Source organism: Chenopodium quinoa, unplaced genomic scaffold (genome assembly GCF_001683475.1).
Source record: "Chenopodium quinoa cultivar QQ74 unplaced genomic scaffold, ASM168347v1, whole genome shotgun sequence".
In the NCBI taxonomy this organism is placed as follows: domain Eukaryota; kingdom Viridiplantae; phylum Streptophyta; class Magnoliopsida; order Caryophyllales; family Amaranthaceae; genus Chenopodium; species Chenopodium quinoa.
In genome coordinates this window covers 2,297,909-2,319,460 of record NW_018742292.1, presented here as the reverse complement: position 1 = coordinate 2,319,460, position 21,552 = coordinate 2,297,909, and the positions used below count along the sequence as shown (strand labels likewise).

The 21,552-nt window shown below is 38.2% G+C and overlaps 1 protein-coding gene across 2 annotated transcripts; it reads left to right on the top strand.

The window, feature by feature from the left end:
- The first annotated feature begins 498 nt into the window (after positions 1-498).
- LOC110686379 lies at positions 499-4,501 on the top strand. Of its 2 annotated transcripts, none has more exons than XM_021862992.1 (10): positions 499-804; positions 913-1,051; positions 1,833-2,376; positions 2,470-2,595; positions 2,680-2,805; positions 2,893-3,021; positions 3,107-3,235; positions 3,344-3,529; positions 3,863-4,017; positions 4,113-4,501. In XM_021862992.1, the coding sequence occupies exons 2-10, from the start codon at positions 935-937 to the stop codon at positions 4,395-4,397; spliced, it is 1,797 nt and encodes a 598-aa protein (XP_021718684.1). In that variant the 5' UTR covers positions 499-804; positions 913-934; the 3' UTR covers positions 4,398-4,501. The 2 variants fall into 2 exon arrangements, with proteins under 2 accessions (XP_021718684.1, XP_021718676.1); XM_021862984.1 differs by having other exon boundaries at positions 3,335-3,529.
- The last annotated feature ends 17,051 nt before the right edge of the window (positions 4,502-21,552 follow it).

Below are 21,552 nucleotides of genomic sequence, written 5' to 3'. Positions count from 1 at the left end.
TAAAAAAAAAAAAAAAAGAAGAAAACCAAACTCTGAAAAATTGAAACTGAGTTTTCGTGGACTTATTTGTATTTTCGGTGGACTCATTTGTATTTTTGGTGTTTGAGAATCGGGACTTTATAGACTTTATGTAGTTTTGTAATTGATAATTTTGGTTTGTATGTAATTATTAAATTATGCAACAGGTCTAAAAATCACAAAACAGGTCCATGTGCAGGTCCATATGCAGGTCCAACAGGTTTTGTATTAAAAAAAAAAAAAAAAAACGAAAAAGACACAAAACAGGTCCATTCAGGTCCAAACCCGGACCGGACCTGATTTTTCAGGTCTGGCCCGGAACCGGACCTGTTAATTCAGGTCCGGTCCCCGGTCCTCATAATTACCCAATTCAGGTCCCCGGTCCAAACAGGTCCGGTCCAAGTCCGGTCCGGTTTTGGACCGGTGTACACCCCTAGCCGTCTCTACTCACACAAGATTTTTTTTTTTTAAATTTTTTTTTTTTTCACCCATGCAAATATGGCAATGATACTCCACTCGAGACTCTGACAATTCCCACCACCTTTAAGGCTTTAATGCATGTTACATTGTTACGGAGTACATTGTTACAACCACAAACAGACAAAACTAGTAACCTGCTAAAAATAAGGACATCATCAAGTAACGTTTTCCATTGATCTCAAATCCTTACTCTCCTAAAATCACACATTCCCAACTCAAATTTACCCTCATTTCTTCCCTTTTTATGTGGGGTTTTCTATCCTTCATCAATTTTCATCTGGGTTTTTGATATTGATTTTTTAGTGGGTAATTTACTCTTTCCTTTTTTTTTTTTCACTTTGATTTGGGTTGATTAATATTTGATGTGTACTTTTTTTTTGTTATAATTTTTTTGTTTGATTTATGATGAATTAGGAAGGAAAATTTCTAGGGAAAAATGGAGGAAAATCCAGAGTGTAATTGTTGCAGTTCATGGGAAGAAGAGATGTATTGGAAGCATTTTAATTCCGTACATTTTTGTCTGACCTTAGCTTCAGACTTCCATGATCATCTTGTAAGTTCTTCAATTAATTTGTGTTGGGTAATTTTTTTTAGTAATTGTTTTTTTCACTTTTGATGGAAATTCACCCCATTCCCTTTTTAAAGGGTTCAACTTTCTATTTTTTTTTCCTGATATAAAAAATTAGATTTTTCTGCTCCTCGTTCCGTAATTAATAGTGTGTAATTTGAACTAGAATTGCGATTACTAAATCTGATTAATTATAGAGGGATTGGTTTTCTTTTAAAGCTGCAAAATTGTTTGTTATTGTGCCTTCATACAATGTGTGGTGTTGTTTACCCAATTCCGAGATTAGAGAATTGTTAACAGTAGAATGTTGGTCATGACATTATAATTTGATGTAAATCTATATCGTTATCTAGATTATAAAAGGAATCTGTACCAATTGTTGTTATAATTTCCTGTTCATGTGCTAAAAATTGTAAGTATTCTCATAGATTATAAAAACCCGTGTCAGGAATTACTTGATGCTGCTTATGCTGTATTTAATTATCGAAATTACGAATGGTTGTCATGGTTGTGATTACTTGAATAGAAATTACTGTGAGACGCTTATGGATGGTTGTGCCAACTTTTGTCACAGGATTTTTATGTGCTTAGATGTTGTGTATACATTTAGCCTAATTGTTAATGACTTAATGTATGCTTAAATGTTGTGTAAACATTGTAGCCTAATTGTTGTTTTTTACAAGTTTATCTTGGAAAATATTAAGATTTTCTTTGAGAGTCTTTGACTGCATATTGATCTGAATTTGATCATGACAATTATAAATAGGTACTGCCTGGGAAATTTGCTGCACACATGAATGATTTACCAGATAAAGTGTCTCTGAAAGGTCCAAGTGGTGCTTTGTGGGAGATAGAATTGCTGAAATCTGATGATCTTCTTTTTGTTGGAAATGGATGGAAAGACTTTGTTAAAGTTAATGATCTGAATGAAAATTGCATCTTGGTGTTCAATTACAAGCGGAGCTCAAATTTTGAAGTTTTAATCTTTGATGAAAGGAGTTCTTGTGAGAAGGAATCAGCCTATTTTGTTAAGAAACGTAGGCATACTGAGTCTAACCTCGAAGACCAAAAAAAGAGGACTGCTAGTGAGGCTTCCAGCGACAAGATTGAGGATAATGATGATGAAGGTCCTGCTTTTGTTGTTACAAAGAAGTCCAAGAAAGATGGTGAAGAAGTGGTTCGCTCGAGAGAAAAGTTGAACGCTCCAATTTCAAAGAAACGTGTGCTTTGTGCAGCTACTAGACCTAAAGGCAGATTAAGAAGGGTAGTACCGCCCCTCAATCCGCCAAGTGATAAAAATATCAAATCTGGTAATCATTCTAATACTTTTATGTTTGAAATGAAAACATGCTTCATCTAAGTAATGGGATTTGTTGTCTTACTTCTTGTTCATGACTTGTCAGGGAAGTCAATCAGAAATGAAAATCTCAAGGAACCGAATCAGATTTCAAACCAAGACAGGATTGCCTCTGAAAATGGAGGAATTCTCCCTGAGAAAGATCATTCTCAAAAAGTTCTGACAAAGTCTAGTAAGTATGATCTTCCTGAGACTAGAAGCTGGGTTATTTGTTAATCGGAAACATGAATTTATTTCTGTGTACTTAATATGGCAGAAAAGAAGTCAAAGGGAAAAGGCACTGTCGATGAATTGACTCAGAATGCAAAGGACCTGACCACCCCCGAAAATGGAAAAAATTCTCTAGCTGCAGATCATTCTCACATATTGAAGGCCCACTCTGGTATCTAATTTTTGAAATGATAAGCTATCTCTCATAAATTCTGTAATTTTCTGAATTACTTACACTTGTATGAACATGATATGGCAGAAAACCCAGTGCATAAAAATGTTACTGCAATTGATCCGAGTCAGACTAAAGTGAAGTACTTGTTTACCATGGAAAATGGAGATGGTTTCCGGGTCACAGACCATTCTTACTCAGAGAAAGCACCATCTGGTCAGCATTGCTCAGCAGATTGTCTTCAAGGAGCTAATTTACTTGATATGGTTAAATTGATGACTTAATTTACATGATATGGCAGAAAATAGGCTTAGCAGAAATGACACTTCCAAGGATCGAAGTCAGACTTTACAGGAGGAGCTTATCACCCCTGAAAATAGTGAGATTTCACCAGTTGCAGATTGTTCTCCTGATTTCGAGGGTCAAGCAGGTAAGCTATTGTCTACCTGCAAGTTGGAACACTAAGATGCTTGTATGTAAATATTTGAAACTTGACTCATTACCATTGATTTTATGCAATTTATGCAAGAATTGGCAGAAAAGGAGCCAAATGGAAGCAGTATAGCCAAGGATGCAATTCCGATTTCAGTATGGGGGCCACTGGTCACATCTGATTATAGAGAAAGTTCCCCTGAGAAAGATCATTCTTGCAAATCTCTTGGAAAAAGAGGGCAACCAAAGAAGCAAGTTCCTAAATCTTCAAAGAAATCAGGGCTCAAAAGAGGTAATCCTCTGATCTTAATGGGAATTTTGCTTGGTTGAGGGGCTGCTCATTATATTATTAGTTTTTGACCTTTGTATTATTTCTTACAGCTTATAAATTGTCGCTTTCTAACAGATTATTTATAAATATTTTTTTCCCTTGCATAGGGATGAATGAGGTGAATAAAGTAAGGGCCTTGCTGTGTTAGATATTATGTACTTCGTACTTGATCAAATCTTATTACTCTTGAATGAGTTGGTGGCTTTTTTAATAGATTGTAGATGATACTGGTTTTTCTGGAATTTGGCTAGCGTTCAAACTATACCTTCTTGTTGTGCTTGGAAATTTTTTCAGGTGTAAAGGGTTTCTCAAAGGAGTACATATCAAATAGAAGGCCAGTGACTGAAGAAGAAAAAAATGATGCTTTGCGAAGGGCAAATCAAAAACAGACTGAAAACAGCTTTACTGCAATAATGCGACCTACTTGTGTTTACAAGAGGTTCTTCTTGGTACTGATCATTTGCAACTTGATCTTTCCAGTTTGTAGTATATGTCAGAAACATGTTTGACAGTTCCTTTTTTTTTTTTGTTTTTTTCTTGGCAGCAAATTCCTGCTGAGTGGCAGTTCAAGAATCTATTTCACCACAAACAAGAAGTCATTCTTCGTGTGGGGGAGAATTCATGGCATGCTTCGATAGTTAATTATGGCTGCAAAAATAGAGGGATTTCTACTGGGTGGAAGAAATTTGCGCTTGAGAATTTCTTGGAGGAGTTTGATGTTTTGGTCTTTCAGCTGGGTAGCCAGAAAGACGAGGCAGTTGTTGTGATAGATGTTGACATATTTAGAGTGATCCCAAGCACCGTTCCTCCTCACCCCATTAGTTCTTAGGCTAATATTAGTTTTAGTTATTTTCTTTTTTGATCGAAAGTACAAAGTGTGTGCCTTGTCTCATGAGCGTATTTTGATATAATAAAATCGCAACTTCTTGTGAATGTAACTGTGGCTTAAAAGACTCCCTAGTGTATGTATCAGAAGAATAGATGGTAGTATGAACTTATCAACTGTCAGATTTCTTAGTTGCAATCTAAATAACCTGTTATATGCATGCCAAATCCTTCAGAAATTGTTCTTAAATACGAGTAATGCAGGTGCGTTAAGGTAATTAAGCCTTAGGGTCCAAGGATTGTATTTCGAGTATCACACAAATGAGAAATTATTTCCCCTAGTTATTTGATACTTCCTTTGCCACTGATTCACAAAGTTACACTTATACTGTAATTTGAATTAGTGATGTGACAACTGATTTCAAATAGAGGGAGTATATACTACTAAGATTCCAAAGTCTGTTTGCCTAGTCTCATTATACCTTATACTATGCCATGACAATTCCCATTTCTTGGCCTAGGCACAATATAGACCCATTAACCCGTCCCAAATGATCTAATTCATATTCGAAATTAGTTGACTTGAAATAGTAACTACCCAACATTAAGTATGACTAAATTGGCAAAATTGCTCTATTTTCATGATAAGCTAACTTGACATTCAACAATAAATTTTCAAGTACTACAACCTAAACTTACCCGACCCAAGCTAATACCGAAAACTTTTTACCCAAACATGACATGACGGTAATAAAGTCAATCGAACCGAACAACCCATATGTCACCTCATTGCTGTATTATAATGGTGGTATAATGGTCGTATGCTCATTCCCTGTCCAAAAGATGTTCAACTATCACCTTAATGCATGATACACATCCTTGGTTTTAAACCCAATTTAACACCACAATTCAGTGGGTTTTTCTTACCTGTCATCACACATTCTACATCTCTACTGGGTAATTTTTCTCTCTCTCTCCTCTTTTTCCTTTCTGTGATGGGTTTTCATGGCTGATTGTTTCTTTTTTGTGTTTAGGAACTCATTTTCTGTTGCAAAGTTTTGATCTTTGGAAAAAAAAATGGAGGAAATTTCAGGGTGTAAGACATGCAGGACATGGGAAGAGGAAATGTAGTGGAAACATTTCAACTCCATGAATTTCTATCTGACCTTACCCCCAAACTTCCATCATCATCTTGTAAGTTTATTTATTTATTTATTTGTCTATTTTTTTTTAAGGAAGTTTTTTTTTTTTTTTTTTTTTTTTAATGCTGTTTTTGCAAGTGGTTTTTGTAGTAATTAATTTTATTCATCTTTTAAATGGTATTAAAAACATATAGAAATGAAACACAATAAAAACAGAATCCATGCAATTATAATTTAGCAACTAAGGGAAAAAAGTATTGTCAAAATGGCTAGAGATTATCACGGTGAGGATGTGATATTATCAGGGTTTTCCTTTTTTTTTTTTTTTTTCTTCCCTTAAATATCACTTAGGGAATTTTTTTTATTATGAACACTTTACTAATAAAAAGAATGATAATGCTGTATTGTTGTGTTTATACATTTAGCCTATTTGTTACTTTTGTGTTGGGAACTTTTAGTTGTTATTTATCACTGTTTTACTTTTTTACGTCTTAAACTCAATTAATCTCTTTTTAAATTTCAAGTGTATTAATCTAAATCCGTCCACAAACAATCTGCAGCACATTTGACCTTAAAAATGTGTGACTCTAGGAGTTGAGGTCCTTGAGGATAATTGTGGATAATCTTCTGTGCTTGCTTAAGTATTTAAATGTTATAAGTTACCTTCAAAAATCTTGAGCTCGAACATTGTTTACCACATAGCTATCTGAATGTTATCATGAGACGAACAGGTACTGCCTCAGAAATTCGCTGTAAACATGAAAGAACAGTTGCCAGATAAAGTGCCTCTAAAAGGCCCGAGTGGTATTTTGTGGTATATAGAGCTGATGAAATCTGATAATGTTCTCTTTGTTGGGAATGAATGGAAAGATTTTGTAAAAGTTAATGATCTAAAGGAAAACAACCTCTTGATGTTCAAATATAAGAGCAACTCGACTTTTGAGGTCTTATTAATCTTTGACCAAGGGAGTTCTTGTGAGAGAGAGTCAACCTATTTTGTTAATGAATGTATGCATCCTAACTATAACCATGGAGATATAGAAAAGAAAACTACAAGAAAGGCTTCTTGCATCAAAGAAATCAAAGAAAGATGATGAAGGGGTGGTTTGCTTAGGAGAAAAGGTGAAAACTCCAACTCCATCACCAAGTGGAAATGATGCAGCATATGAATCGAGGCTGATTTCAAAGAGGGACTATATCACCTTTGAAAATGAAGAAAATTTCCGGGTCATAGATCATTCTCACAAATTAAAGGCCTTGTCTGGTCAGCTTTGTTATGCAGATTGTCTTTGAGGAACTAATTTATGCTTTTATGGTTAACATGAATATTTGTGTACATGATTTTAGCAGAAAAGGGGCTTAGTAGAAATGACACTCTTGAGGAACTAAGTCAGATTCTAAAGAAGGAGATGACAACTCCTGAAAACGGCGAACATTTCCCAGTTACAGATTGTTCTCACATATTCAAGGGTCAGGCAGGTACACAATCGTCTTCTTGAAAATACCAAAATATAATATGTAGCTATATTGAGGATTGACATATTACTATTGCCTGTGTGAATGATTTGGCAGAAATGGGTCCGAGTGGAAGCAGCGGAACTGCCAAGGAACTGAATCGAATTTCAAGGCGTGTTGTGATCAGACCTGATTATAGAGATTGTTCTCCAGAGGAAGATCAATATCACGAGTCTCATGGGAAAAGAGGCAGACCAAAGAAGCAGGTGCATCCTATATCCCCGAGTGAGCTGGTATTCCAAAGTGGTAATCTTCTATTCTTGTGGTTAATTGCCTGGCTGATGGTTAGATCTAGAAATTATTGCCTTTTTGTTTGGTATTTATCTTCACTTATAGGAATGGAGGATGATGATAGAGTGTAGAACGCTAAAACCTATTCCCAGGACTCAACCATCAGCTTAAGCTTTTGGTTGAGTTGGTCCTTTAACATGGTATCAAGGAGCTTTGGAGCTTGCGTGACAAAAAGAACATGGGTTTAAATCCTATCCACCCCTCCTTTTAAGTAGAATATATAGCGCAGGGTATGGGGAGGCCCATGCTTCATCCAAACTTCAAGCCCAACGGACTTGTTTCTAAGGGGGCGTGATAAAGTGTAAAATATATTCTTGGGCCTCAACCTTCAACTTAAGCTTTTAATAGAGTTGATCCTCTTAACAGATTAAAGTAGATATTTTGCTTGAAAATCCTTAGTCTGCTTATGATTGATTGTTTGAGAGTAATGATGCTGATATGTCTAAAAAATCTGGCTGTTTAAGCTTAACCTTCTAATTTTTCCCAAAAATATCCACACTTCAAGCCCAACGAGGAGCCGTAATAGAATGTAAAACCTGATTCTGGGCCTTAACCATCGGCTTAAGCTTTTGGTAGAGTTGGTCCGCTAACAGATAAAGTAGAATATTTTGCTTGAGAAACCTTAGTCTGCTTACGATAAACTGTTGGTGATTAATGATGCTGATATGTCTCAAAGATTTGGCTGTTTAAGCTTAACCTTCTCACTTTTCCTGAAAACAGCTTCTGATGGAAAAACACTCTGCAAGGATTACATCTTGAATAAAAGGCCAGTGACTGAAATGGAGAAACGGGGTGCTTTGCAAAGGGCGAATCAAATCCAGACTGAAAATAGTTTCATCGCAATAATGCGACCTAGTTGTGTTTACAAGAAATTTTTCTTGGTAATGATTATAATTAGCAACTCTATCTTTCCAGTACACATTAATATCACATTGAACATTATGTAGCACAAATACTCTTTTACAAAATGTTCCTGCAGAGTGACTGCACAAGCATCCCCTTTGCCATAACCAAGAAGTTGCTCTCAGTATGGGGGAGAAAACATGGCTCACTACTTATTATTTCTATAAAAGTGGTCAAGGGCTCGGTCCTGGGTGGAAAAAAATTGCCCTTGAGAATTTCTTGGAGGAGTTTGATGTGTTGGTCTTTACACTGATCAACCAGAAAGATGAGGCAGCTATTGTGATTAATGTTGACATATTCAGAGTTGACTCGACCATCATTCCTCTGCCACCCATACTTTCCTAGGCTGATAGTAGCTATATGGTGGTATAGTGGAATATAATACCTTGTTGTGAATGTTACTCTTAACGAAGTTACTATAAATTTGGTACTCTGTGGCTTTTAGTTTGAGTAGCAGAGTAACTCTTAGCTATTTAAGTCTGATTTGACTGACTAGGGGCATCTAATGCCATGTACGTTGTGTTTAGATGATGAAGAACTATAATGTGATATTAGATGCTTATATATAGCAGTGCACTGTCATAATCTGAATCCTGTAAAACCTCGCTAATGCTCTAAACCAATTGATTATCTTGTCTGCAGCAGTGTTCTTTGTCAAGGCTGTCTCTAAGGACAGCACAAATTTATGCTCATAGTCTGCTGCCTTCCTTGGTGATCCTCAGGCAGAATGCAGATTTGGGGAATGAGCATCATCAGCTGACTCGAATTTGCAGCTTGTTTGATATCTAAAATGTAATTTTACTGCAACAACAACAAAGCCTTAGTCCCAAAATGATTTGGGGTTGGCTAAAATGATTTGATATCTAAAATATAATGTTATAAATTTTGTAGATTCAGGCAGAAGTAGTTTCAGAATAAATGCCATCAATTAAGGGATAACATATGGAAATAATTTAAGCAACTGTATTTAATTTCTTGTTATTTTTCAACTTGGAAAGTTGAAATTCTAGTGACACTAAAACTTCATGGTCATAAGAACATCAGAAGGAAGTGTGTTTGTGCCGTTGTGGATTATAATATTATATATCAGTCCCAAAGACCCAAACCCATTAGGTCTGTTTATCGAACGTAAAGGGAGAGGGAAGAAGGTGTTCATCCACCCTCTCCATCGCTCCCTATTTCGACATGGTCACATATCTATGTATACTCGTTTTTTAACCATTCATAAGTTTGTTGATTTGCCTGTCAACTTTGTCTTGATGATATGGTACGGTGTAATTTTTGAACTGTTACTATTTTATAAGGTTTATTGCACTCTTCGCAACAAGCTCAAGTAAGAATACGACTTGGAAAGACATAGAAGAAAAGATTTGACTAACAAATGAGCATCTTAGATTTATATGCAGACGAAAAGCTGGGATAAGATCATTCTTTGTGCTCATGTCAGCAGTGTATAGATGTTCACCGTCAAAATTAACATGTTAACATGTATTAATGTATTATACATACTGCAGTTTGAGGCAGTTAATTGGGTATTGAGCTTAAATATGGAAAAATATAATGACTATTTAGCCCTTTGTTGTTACTATGCAAAAAACATATTTGTGGCCTATATCCCAGAAATGTTGCTCAGATGGATTTCAATAATACGAGTAGCCTTTTTTTAAGGTGTATTTTAATAACTTTAATTGTAGATGGAATAAGAGTATAAACCAAGTCTAAAAGGATCTTAGTTATTGATATGATGATCTATATAGCATGGCAATTTCGTGAATAAAGTTGGTCATATTTCTTGAGATAACAATTGGATTTTAACTTTGACGTAGGAAGTTGTCACAATTTATTTTGGACGCTAATAGGTACTCCCTCTGTCCCCGAAATTTCGACCCTTATGGCCTAATTTTAGTCCCAAAATGTTCATCTCATTTGCATTTTAATACCCTTTAATTTGCAATAATATTTGTGTAAAATTAGCTTCCCCATGCAAATTTTGCTTTTTCAATATACTTTTATTACTTTATCTCTCTACTTTTTTGCAATTCCAATGTAAATTTCCCTTTTCAATGTACTTTTCTTAGTTTCCTCATACACTCTTACACTTCCAATTTAACTTCTTAATACCCGCGAAATCAACCCAAAAGGGTCGAAGTTTCAGGGACGGAGGGAGTAGTTATTTAATTACTATGTACCTAGTAATAATAAGCCTAGTGGTAAGGATTGTGTCCTACAATCATAAGGTTGAGAGATCAATCTCCACTTATAACAACTTAAGGGTGAGGAAATCCGTATTCTTCCTTCACACTCCCAAGGAAGCCATGCATGTGATTGTTGGCCCAAACTGGATTGACTTGTATGAAATTTCGATTTGATAGAACTTTAACCTTTATCTAAAAAAAAATGGGTAATTAACTCTATAGGCAAATATAATTATTAATACGTACTTGTCTTCACTATTAATTTGACTCCTCGATTCCTCTAATAAAAAAGGTCAAATCACCTGAAAATATTAATCTCTCTAAGGCCAATTGAATATATTAATCTTGATTGCAGATGTCAACTTTCAGGATATAATACTCTAATTGTTTAATTAATTAGATTGAATTAGTCAATGGTTTGAGATGTTTTAATAAACTAGCATTTTAGCCCATGCGACGTACAACTATTAATATTAGTAGTAAAATTTGAAGAAAAAAAAAATACATAGTATATATGTTTTTGTTATTTTATTTTAGTTTATCAAATGCTTTTTTTCTTGAGAAAAATGAAGAGTTTAAAAGGAGGAGGAAGGAGTAACAATTGAAATGCACCTATAAATAGTATTTTTTATAAAGTTAAGGGATATGAAGTAAACATTAAATACATATAACGAATTAAAATACCAAACAAAGCTCGGTGGAGTTGGTGGGGAACTCACTTTGTGACTTTGAGGTCACAAGATTGAGCCCCACCAATTGTATTTGCTTGGGAGTAGGGGGATTCCCTTACCTCTCCCCTCTACTCTCAAGCGTTGACCTATGAAACTAGACTGACTATTACTACATACTCTACTCTCAAGCGTAACAGAGGGTTGTGAGCCGTTTAGTAATCTCTCGTAAGGGCAATATAGTCATTTTGGGCGTCATTTAGCTGCAATTTTAGAGACATTTTATTGGACTGTCAAATAATACCACTGAAATTTTAGTTGTACAAAATGCATTCTTAGTGGTACTTAAAAAATATTCTATTAGAGTTTCAATGGTACAAAATATACTTTCAATGGTAATAGTTCCCATGATTTTTTGTCAGTTTTGCTCGTGAATGTATGTTTGACAAGTACTAGTGGGTCCCACGCCACCTTTTTTAACTCTTCCTTTCTCTTTCTTTCTTGCACCTTTAAAAATTTCTAATAGTTGTTAGATAAGGATTGTTTGTCTGACAGAGCAAGCCCCAATTTATCTCCTTGATGAACAAAATTTGTTTATCAAGCGACAAAATCGTAAATAAATCAACAATTTTATCTAGTCAACATGACATTTTAGTAAATAAATAAAAAATTGTGGGACTCATGAGTAACGCTAGGTGCATAGCGCCTATATGTTATGTTTGCATATAGGCGGGCAAAAACGTAAATTCGCATGGTAAATAAATCATTTGACATTCAGAATGGTACTTTTTATGGTTACAATGGTACATTTTTTGTACTATTATACATGTATATTGTACCATTATGTCTTAGTAGTACTATTATATCTCACAATGGTATAATATTTTGATGTACCATTTACATACTCATTTGTATTATTAGCAAAATATTTATATCACTACAACATTTAATGGTACTATTTATCTATTAAATAGTACTTTATGCTCATGACCACCAAACAGCTTGTCCCCACCACAACTTCAACTTTATTACTACATTGTCATCATATATGCAATGTTAGTAAATAGGCGCTATGCATCAGGGGTTCTCCACAAAAAGTTATTGATTTATTTACATTTTTGCCATTTGATAAACATATTTTGTTTATCAAAGTGATTAATTTAAATTTTCTCTATCTAACAACTTGAGAGAATATGAGAATATTTGCCGTGCCTTCTCATTCATTAAACATCGTTATATATACAATGCTAGGTTAGGGCTAAGGATACATTAGTAAATTACAAATTAATTATACACAAGATTATTTACATAATCTAACACACCCCCGTAGTCGAAACGGGAGGACTGCGAATGTTGAGACTGTCCCGAAAATCATCAAATAAAACCTTAGGCAGACCTTTTGTGAAAATATCTGCGATCTGGTATCGGGAAGGCATATGTAGGACACGAACTTCGCCCCTTTGGACTTTCTCACGAACAAAGTGTATGTCCATCTCAATATATTTAGTGCGTTGATGTTGAACCAGATTACTAGAAAGGTAAATGGCACTAACATTGTCGCAATAAACTAGTGTGGCTTTAGAAATAGGACATCGGAGCTCAAGCAACAAATTACGAACCCAACAAGATTCAGAAACAACATTAGCAACGCCCCTGTACTCTGCTTCAACACTAGACTTAGACAAAGTAGGCTGACGTTTGGAAGACCAAGAGTGTAATACCCCTAATTTTTGGATATACTTTCTTAATTATTTAGTAAAATCTTCAAATTTGGAACCAAAATAAATTTTAAATTTTGGCGCCTTATTCGAACAAATTAAATATTTTCATATTTCTAAATTAAATTATGATCTTGGTTGGTCCATATTTTATTAATTAATGTTGTACGTCCTTTTGAACTTAACTATATTATTTTCCGGATTTTATCTTAATAATACTTAACAACCTTAGCTTAATTATTTTATGATTTACAACTAATTTCGATTTTGATATTATCTAAAATGTTTTATAGTTGTATTTTAATGATAAGCTTGATTTAATTATCAAATTTAACTATTTTCCTAATTAATTTATGATTTTCGTAGGAAATATTAAAAATAAAAAAAAAATAAACATATTTTGTCGTGAAGCTAGCCAAAACCATGGTTTTAATTAAGAATGATTTTATGATACTTTTTTTTTAACCTCTAGCCTTCTTCATTATCCTATTTTGCTTCATATCATCATTCTTCCAACCATATGTATAATCTAAATTTCTTCTCATCTTTTAACCTAACTACTAACCTAGACTCAATTTGATCCAAGTACTTTAACAAACCCCAAAACTTATCATATTTATCATACCCTTCAACTCTATATTTTTCTACCCTCTAAACACTATAAATAGACCCTCAATCCTTCACAAATTCCTCACACCAAAAAAATCAGAAAACTTTCTTCTCTACTCTCAAATCTCACGCCCTCCTCTTCCTCTATTTCCTTCTTGTTTGCTCAAACAAACACCGCACCGCAACCGCACTACCGTTGTTGGCGCCCAAACAACCACCACTATTGCTACCTAACTGCTGCCACACCATCCAACTGCCGCCACACCAGCCAACCGCTGCTGCCAGCCTACCGTGACCTGCTGCCGTGAGCTACTGCCTTTCTTTCACCTTCTTTCTGCAAGTCTATATAAAATAAAATGGAATGATGATTTCTAATCCTATGATTATTATTACCTATATTATTATAATGCTACTTTATTAAGAAAGCTAAAGCATTTTTATACTAACGTCAGAGCTAGTAGAACTATTTGATACTAATAGTATAAGTTGTGTTTAAAAAAAGTAAATAAGATTTAATATCTAAGTAGTTCATGTACAAGTAGAGTATTATTTTGTTTATTTTATTAACCTTATATTAATTAAGGTTATTTTAATTGTGTAGGTGGAGTCCCTCAATCGTGGTCAAGTTTAGTGATCGTACCTTAATTGTTCTTGTGATCAAGGTAAGTATAGGTGGCTAGGTCCTTGATACAAATTTGAATGTATGTTTTGATAAATGTTTATTTTAATGATTGTTTGAATAAATGTTGCGTATGAAAGATTTAAGTTAATGGTTTTCATGTTGAGTTAAAATATAATTTTACGATTTAAAGGTTTGATCTTTAAAAGTGTAGTTTAACTTAATAAAAGTTGTTTATGGATCACCGAATTTCAAGCTATTGAATTACAAGAATTAATTTAAACTTATAGCTCATTATGGGCCTGAGTATTTATTATTTTAATTGTCCCTCTACCCGGACTGGTTAAGTAAGACCATGAGCTTTGTATGATGTGGTTTTTCCTCGAGTATAGTTTAACTTGCTTGGGGGGTGTGCACACTTAAGTGAGGAAAATTGATTTTGGAAATTCGTCTAAAATTGGAAATCTATTGGTTTGGAAAGTTTCTATTAATGGACGTTACTACTTTTGGAAGGTTTAATTTTGGAAAGTCTAAATTTGGAAAGTCTAATTTTAGAAAGTGACTTTTGGCAAGTTTAAATTGGAATAATTATTTCGAAAGCATATTTGTCTAATAAAAGCATTTACATGCCTTGCACTTATATGTACTTAGCGTTTTTGCTAATCCGTTTTTTTTTTTTTTTTTTTTTTTTTTTGTTTTTTTTTGTTTTTGGTTCGCCTTGTTTACCATTATTGGTAAACATTCTTTATTTCAGGTGTGGAGTATTTTCGAACTATATATTATGGTTATTATAATATTAATAAAGTCAGTTATTTTTCGCTGCCATTTTTAGTAGTTAAGTAAGCCTTACATTTTCACGTGGCGGTAATACGCCCAAGTTTATCACGGTATTTTATACGTGTAAATATAGTATTTACGTAGAGGGAGATTTGGGGGTGTTACAAAGAGATCAGATTATCACCAAGAAAAACACAATACCTTGATGTAGAACGACGAGTATTCGGACACCCGCCCCAATCGACATCTGTGTATGACAGGATAGTAGAAACGGATGACCTATATAAATGCAAACCAAAATCAAGCGTACCTTGGAGGTAACGGAGTATACGGTATGTGCTCGACACGAGGGGCGTGCATAAACAAACAAACTTGTTGCACCGCATATGATATATCTGGTCCAGTAAAAGTCAAGTACTGCAAAACACCACACAGACGACGATAAGAAGTCGAATCATCATATGGAGCACCAAAAGTAGTACTCAACTTTCCTTTAGAGTCAACCGGAGTAGTAGAAGGTTTGCAATTAGCCATGCCTGCTTTTTCAATAATTTGCTGAGCATATTTCTTTTGAAACAAAAATAAACCATTTTTGTCCTAGGATACAACAATACCCAAAAAATAGCTCAATTTACCCAAATCCTTCATTGCAAATTCAGAGCTCAGTTGCGAAATCACATGACAACGAAGAGACTATGAAGAAGCTATGAGGACAATATCATCAACATACAAGAGAATGTCAGCAGTAGCATTACCATGGTGATAAATTAATAAAGAATTATCGGATTTGCTGTGAGCAAAACCAATAGTAGCCACAAAGTCTGCAAAACGCTAATACTAAGCTCGAGGTGCCTGTTTCAAACCATAGAGAGACTTTCGTAGAAGACATAAATGATCGGGTAGGGAAGGATCTCTTAATCATAATGGTTGATACATGTACACAATTTCATTCAGATTACCATGTAAGAAAGCGTTCTTCACATCCAATTGATGAATATGCCATCACTTAGATAGTGCAATGTTGAGAACTACCCGAGTAGTTGCCGGTTTAACTACTGGACTAAAAGTTTCATCACAATCAATACCCTTCCTTTGAGTTTTACCATCACCAACCAAACGAGCTTTATGTCGCTCAAAGGAGCCATCAGAGTTTGTTTTATGCCGAAAAATCCATAACGAACGAATAATATTCACATTAGCCGGTCATGGAACCAAGTCCCAAGTACCGTTTTCAATAAGAGCATCATATTTTTCCTGCATAGTAATTTTCCAATTATGGTCACGTAAGGCATGAACCGGGTTCTTTGGAATGGGTGATATAGAGGTAGTACTATGAAGAGAATTGTCTCGGTACTTTGGGTTAGGCTTGAAGATCCCATGGCTACTACAGGTGGCCATGGGATGTGGTGGCGGCACAAAAGAGGTGGGGGCGGAGAGTGATGTACAGCGGGAGAATGGGGTTTCTCGTTCTGACCAAGAGGGACACCATCCACACCATTTCCCGCTTGTAACCCGGCGGGGGTAGCAAGAGGTGGCATAATGCCACGCGGCTGAGCAATGGGGGAAGGGTCGCACACTTGCGAGGGAGAGCAGCGAGATAGGGGTTGTAACATGGAGGTTCTTGGCGAGAGCACTTGCGAGGAACTGGATGAGGAGTGCTGTTGCATAAGAGGGGGATGCAGTGCACTCCGGAACCTGCTTGCGGGCTGGGAGGCATCACCGCAACCCGCCTGCGGAGCAGGATATGGGGATGTGTGAGGAGATGGAGTTGAGCTCGAATGTTGGTGCCTCAACATGGGATTATCTAGTAGGCTTGATGGAGCATCTAGAAAGTCGTATGTGTGAGGACTAGGAGCATGAACCTTAAAGAAGGGAAAAATCGACTCGTCAAACCACACATGCTTGGCTATTATAATTTTTCGACTCGACATATCATAGCATTTATAACCCCTATTATTGGAAGTGATTAGGGGATTTTGCTCCCACCAATCGGAATGCGCCACGTGGGCCAATCAGGACCTGCCAAGTGTCCCATAGTTGGAACTGTCATGGCTTGCCACGTGGCACGCGCTTATTCGTCCATCTTGGACCTGTTATGTCACGACATGTGACATACTCCATGCCTAATGGAGAAACCGGCCACCCAGGCCCAACTTCCGAGGGAAGCCCAATCGGCCCTAGGTTAACCTAAACCTAGGATGGGCACGTTTTCCAAGGTTATAAATACCTCCCTTAATCCTCATTAAGGGGGAACACAGAAACATTACGGAAAAAACACATTAATTACACACAGTAATAACCGGCTGATCTCGTTAACAAAGCAGATTACCTACGTTAATCACTCTCACCTAGAGAGACCTAATCACTTTAATTTCCGCATTAATTACTACTTAATCAAGTAGTAACTTGACCGTTGGAGGCGGAGCTCCCAGGAGTCTCCGTTATTTTGCAGGTACAGGCGTCCGGTTCCAGTCTCGGAATTGTAACTCTCCCGCAGGACATCAGAAAACCCCGAAACATTTGGCGCCGTCTGTGGGGAGAGTACTTCTGAGATGGCATCCAAGTCTGTACCGACTCTTGAAGAGAGGCGTCCCCTAGACGACCCTCAAGTTCAGTCGGACCATGATACCGAAAGTGAATTTGAAGTTGAAGCTCATACAGCTTCAGACGGGACCCTAATGGCCCGACGTACCCGTCATACCGAAAGGAGGGAACGGGAGCATCTTCAAACAGGAAGCGAGCCAGCAGGCGCACCGCCTGTTCGGCAACAGCCGACTGATGGGTCTGCTCCCATCACAAGGAACGAACTCATGACCTTCATGAGGGACTTCAAGGGAGAGATTCAAGAGTTGATCAACAAGAAGCCGCCTGCTCCAGTGAAGGAGCAGTCGGCCAAGAAACCCTCTACTTCACTGAAGAGGAAGCCAGTTTAAGGGCGAGAGGCGACTCCTCATCCTAAATCTAGGAAGCGGGAGCCACCTGCCCTTGATTTCACAAAATTCCGTTATCCTACAGGAAATAGGAAACCTGTTCGTCATATTCAGGCAGACGGGTCGAAGCAAACATTCACAGATGCTCGGCTACTGCTAGAGCAGAAGAAGAGTGACCGATTGTCAAAGTCGGCCTCTACTTCAAACTTTCAAGACAGTTTGCGAAATGCTTCGATGAGGCATACTCAGTCGTATCATGAGAGTCAGTCAGGCGGCACCTCCCGTCAGTCCGGCTTTCATAGCGACCAGGCGGTACCAAACTTACCATTTGTGCCGCAACAACAGTATTTTTTGCAGCCACCTCCGTTTGGTGGACCTGCAGCAAAAAACGTCCAACCTATGGACTGGCAGCTACGGTTGCTTAGACTTGGTGAACAGCCGTCGGCCTTCTCCAAGGAAATTACTGAAGCCGCTCAGCCGGCCAAAGTGAAAAATGTACTAGTAGGCGCCTATGACGGTACTACTAACCCAGAAGACCATCTGATGGCATTCACCAACCTGATGTACCTTCAAGGGTTGGATGATCCTACTTGGTGCAAGTGTTTCCCAGCGACTCTCAAAGGAATCGCACAGCAATGGTTCGGCAACCTGCCGACTGGTTGTGTAAATAGCTTCAGGACGCTTGCTTACTTATTTGCCTCCAACTTCGCCATGAACATCCCTGCGAAGAAAACGACCCTTGATTTGGGAACAATTCAGCAGGGCGAGAAGGAGGGGCTTCGTTCTTACATCAGGCGGTTTAACCTGATGAGAATACAGATTCAAGGGTTACCGAATGAGGTAGCTTATACTGACTTTTTCAGAGGTCTCAAAGACGGGTCTACCTTCAAATTTGATTTGGTTCGAAAAAGGGTGGCGACTCTTCAAGAGGCCTTGATTGAAGCAGAAGCCTATATACAGGCGACTGATCTTTGTACGATAAAACAGTCGGATGGGAAAAGGTTCGACAAAAGAGAAGGACGACAGAAACAGTCGTCTAACAAAGATGAGAAAAGAAAAGAGGTCTGGGCGGCTGATTCCTCTAAACAGCCGGCCTAGAAAAAGAAAAAAGAATTCAAACCATACTCCCCAAAGTATGCGTTTAACAAGGATAACCAGTTTATCCTAAAAGAAATCAAGGGACGGATCTCAATTGAGAAGCCGGTCCCCATGAAGGGTTCTGCAAACAACCGGAACCAAGATAAATTCTGTGCTTATCATGATGATGTTGGTCATCACACCAATGACTGCATCAGTCTCATGCGGTACCTAGACCGCCTGGCTGAGCAAGGTGATCTTGACACTTATGTCAAGAAATCTACGGGGAACACTTCCTCAAAAAAGCAGTCGGCCAAAAAGAATCAGCAGGCCGACAGCTCTGATACAGATGATGCAGTCGTCTACACCATTGCAGGCGGCTTCTCAGGAGGCGGCCCCACTATTAGGGGCAACAAAGACAATATCAGGCAGTTAGATATAAATTCCGTTCACCAAGAACGGTCGTCCAAATATTCATTTCCTGAGATTGTCATCACTGAAGAAGATCTAGGAGGGGTAAGGGGGCCGCATGACGACCCTCTCGTTATTGAATGTAAAGTGGCCAACCAGAGAGTTGGCCGAATCCTCATAGATACCGGAAGCTCCTCAGATCTCATCAGTAGCAAATGTCTGTCGAAACTAAAATATCAGACTGATTGCATACATCCGGCCTCCCACCCTTTAGTAGGGTTTGGAGGAGGAGTCGTCCACCCACTGGGACGAGTAGATTTACCCATCCGCCTAGGCGAAAAAGGGGAAGGACGACACATGGTAGTCCGGTTCTTGGTAGTAGAGGAACTCTCGGCCTACAACATGATTCTGGGTCGACCTACCCTGAATAATTCCAAGGCTGTTATAATCCCATCTCTTATGTTGCTCAAGTTTGAGAGGGATAATGGAACAGTCGGCTCCCTAAGGGGAGATCAGAGGATGGCCCGAGAGTGCTACCTCTCGGATGTCAAGCCCACTGTTATGGCTACTGGGTCAAGCGGTGAAAAAACAGACCTTGACAAGGAGAGTGCGCCTGTTCAAGAAGCAGGCGGCAAAAAGAGAAAGGCATCCCAGACAGGGGCCGCAAGAAAATAGCAATCATTGGCAGAGGAGTGGCCGGATGAGTTCCGCCCACAGCCGGCTGGTGAGCATGCGGACCTTATCTTAGACGACTCACGTCCTGACCGAACAGTCAAAGTTGGGACGACTGCTCTGAGAAACCTTGGTGACGACTTTCACAACCTATTGAAAGAATACAAGGACATCTTTGCATTCGAAGTCCATGAAATGCCAGACATTAGTCCTGATCTGGCGGTACATAAACTGGTCGTGGATCCGAAAAAGAAGCCGGTACGGCAAAAGAAGCGGAACCATGGCGAAGAAAGAAGTCAGGCGGCAGCCGCCGAAGTTAAAAAATTACTTGATGCAGGGTTCATTCGGCAATGTTACTTCCCAGACTGGGTTGCAAATGTGGTGCTTGTTAAAAAGCCGAATGGCACCTGGCGAATGTGTGTAGACTACACAGACTTAAACAAGGCGTGCCCCAAAGACAGTTACCCTCTGCCTAAAATTGATAACCTGGTCGACTCAACAGCCGGCCATGCTTTGATGAGTTTTATGGACGCCTATTCTGGTTTCCATCAAATTCCTTTATGGAAGAAAGATCAGGAGAAGACGGCCTTCGTCACTGATCAGGGGTTATACTGTTACACGGTCATGCCGTTTGGTCTTAAGAATGCCCCGGCTACCTTCCAACGAATGATAAACACTATGTTCTTTGATCAGATTGGGAGAAACGTCGAGGCATACATTGATGATATGATTGTCAAGACTAAACTTCAGAAAGATCATCTGTCGGACCTCCGAGAAACTTTCGCCACACTCAGGCGGCACCATGTCATGCTCAATCCCAAGAAATGTGTCTTTGGAGTTGAGTCTGGGATATTTCTCGGATTTCTTATCAATCAGAGAGGAATAGAGGCGAACCCTGAGAAGGTGCAGGCGGTCATTGACATGCAGTTGCCTCGTACCATCCGAGAGGTTCAGAAGTTAACAGGTTGTCTGGCGGCCTTGGGGAGATTCCTAAGCCGATCAGGCGACAAATGCCTATATTTTTTTCAGGCAATTACGAAAAAGGCAAGGTTTGAATGGGGGCCGGATGCTGAGGCCGCCTTCCAGAAATTGAAAGTTCACTTGCATTCCTTGCCGAGGCTGGTCAGCCCTTTGCCCAAAGAAGTACTCTACATGTACCTGGCCGTCTCTGATCATGCGTTAAGCGCTGTTCTCCTTGCTGAAAGAGACGGTTGTCAGCTCCCGGTCTACTTTGTCAGTCACGTACTGAAAAATGCCGAGTTGAGGTATCCCCTAGTGGAGAAATTTGGTCTTGCACTCTTCATGGCTGTTAAAAAATTGAAGCCCTACTTTTTGGCACATACAGTCGTCGTGTATACAGACCAACCTATCAAGCGGCCACTTACCATCATGGAGTCGTCAGGCCAAATGATCAAATGGGCCATAGAAATACAGAGCCTCGAAGTTACATTCGAGCCTAGAAAAGCAGTGAAGGGGCAAGCCTTTGCTGATTTTATTGTAGAGATGACTCGTCCTCCTGACTCTCAAGTTCCAGACCAAGTATGGAAGGTATATGTGGAGGGAAGCTCTACTTCAAATGGTTGTGGAGCAGGCGTCATATGTCAGTCGCCAGAGGGCGACAGGTACGAGTAT

What these genes read in the sequence shown, in the direction of transcription:
- LOC110686379 (XM_021862984.1), top strand. Translation starts at nt 935, where the DNA reads ATGGAGGAAAATCCAGAGTGTAATTGTTGCAGTTCATGGGAAGAAGAG. An exon ending in TGATAAAAATATCAAATCTG is followed by an intron (nt 2,377 to 2,469) that starts GTAATCATTCTA and finishes ATGACTTGTCAG; the next exon opens with GGAAGTCAATCAGAAATGAA. An exon ending in CTCAGAGAAAGCACCATCTG is followed by an intron (nt 3,022 to 3,106) that starts GTCAGCATTGCT and finishes ATGATATGGCAG; the next exon opens with AAAATAGGCTTAGCAGAAAT.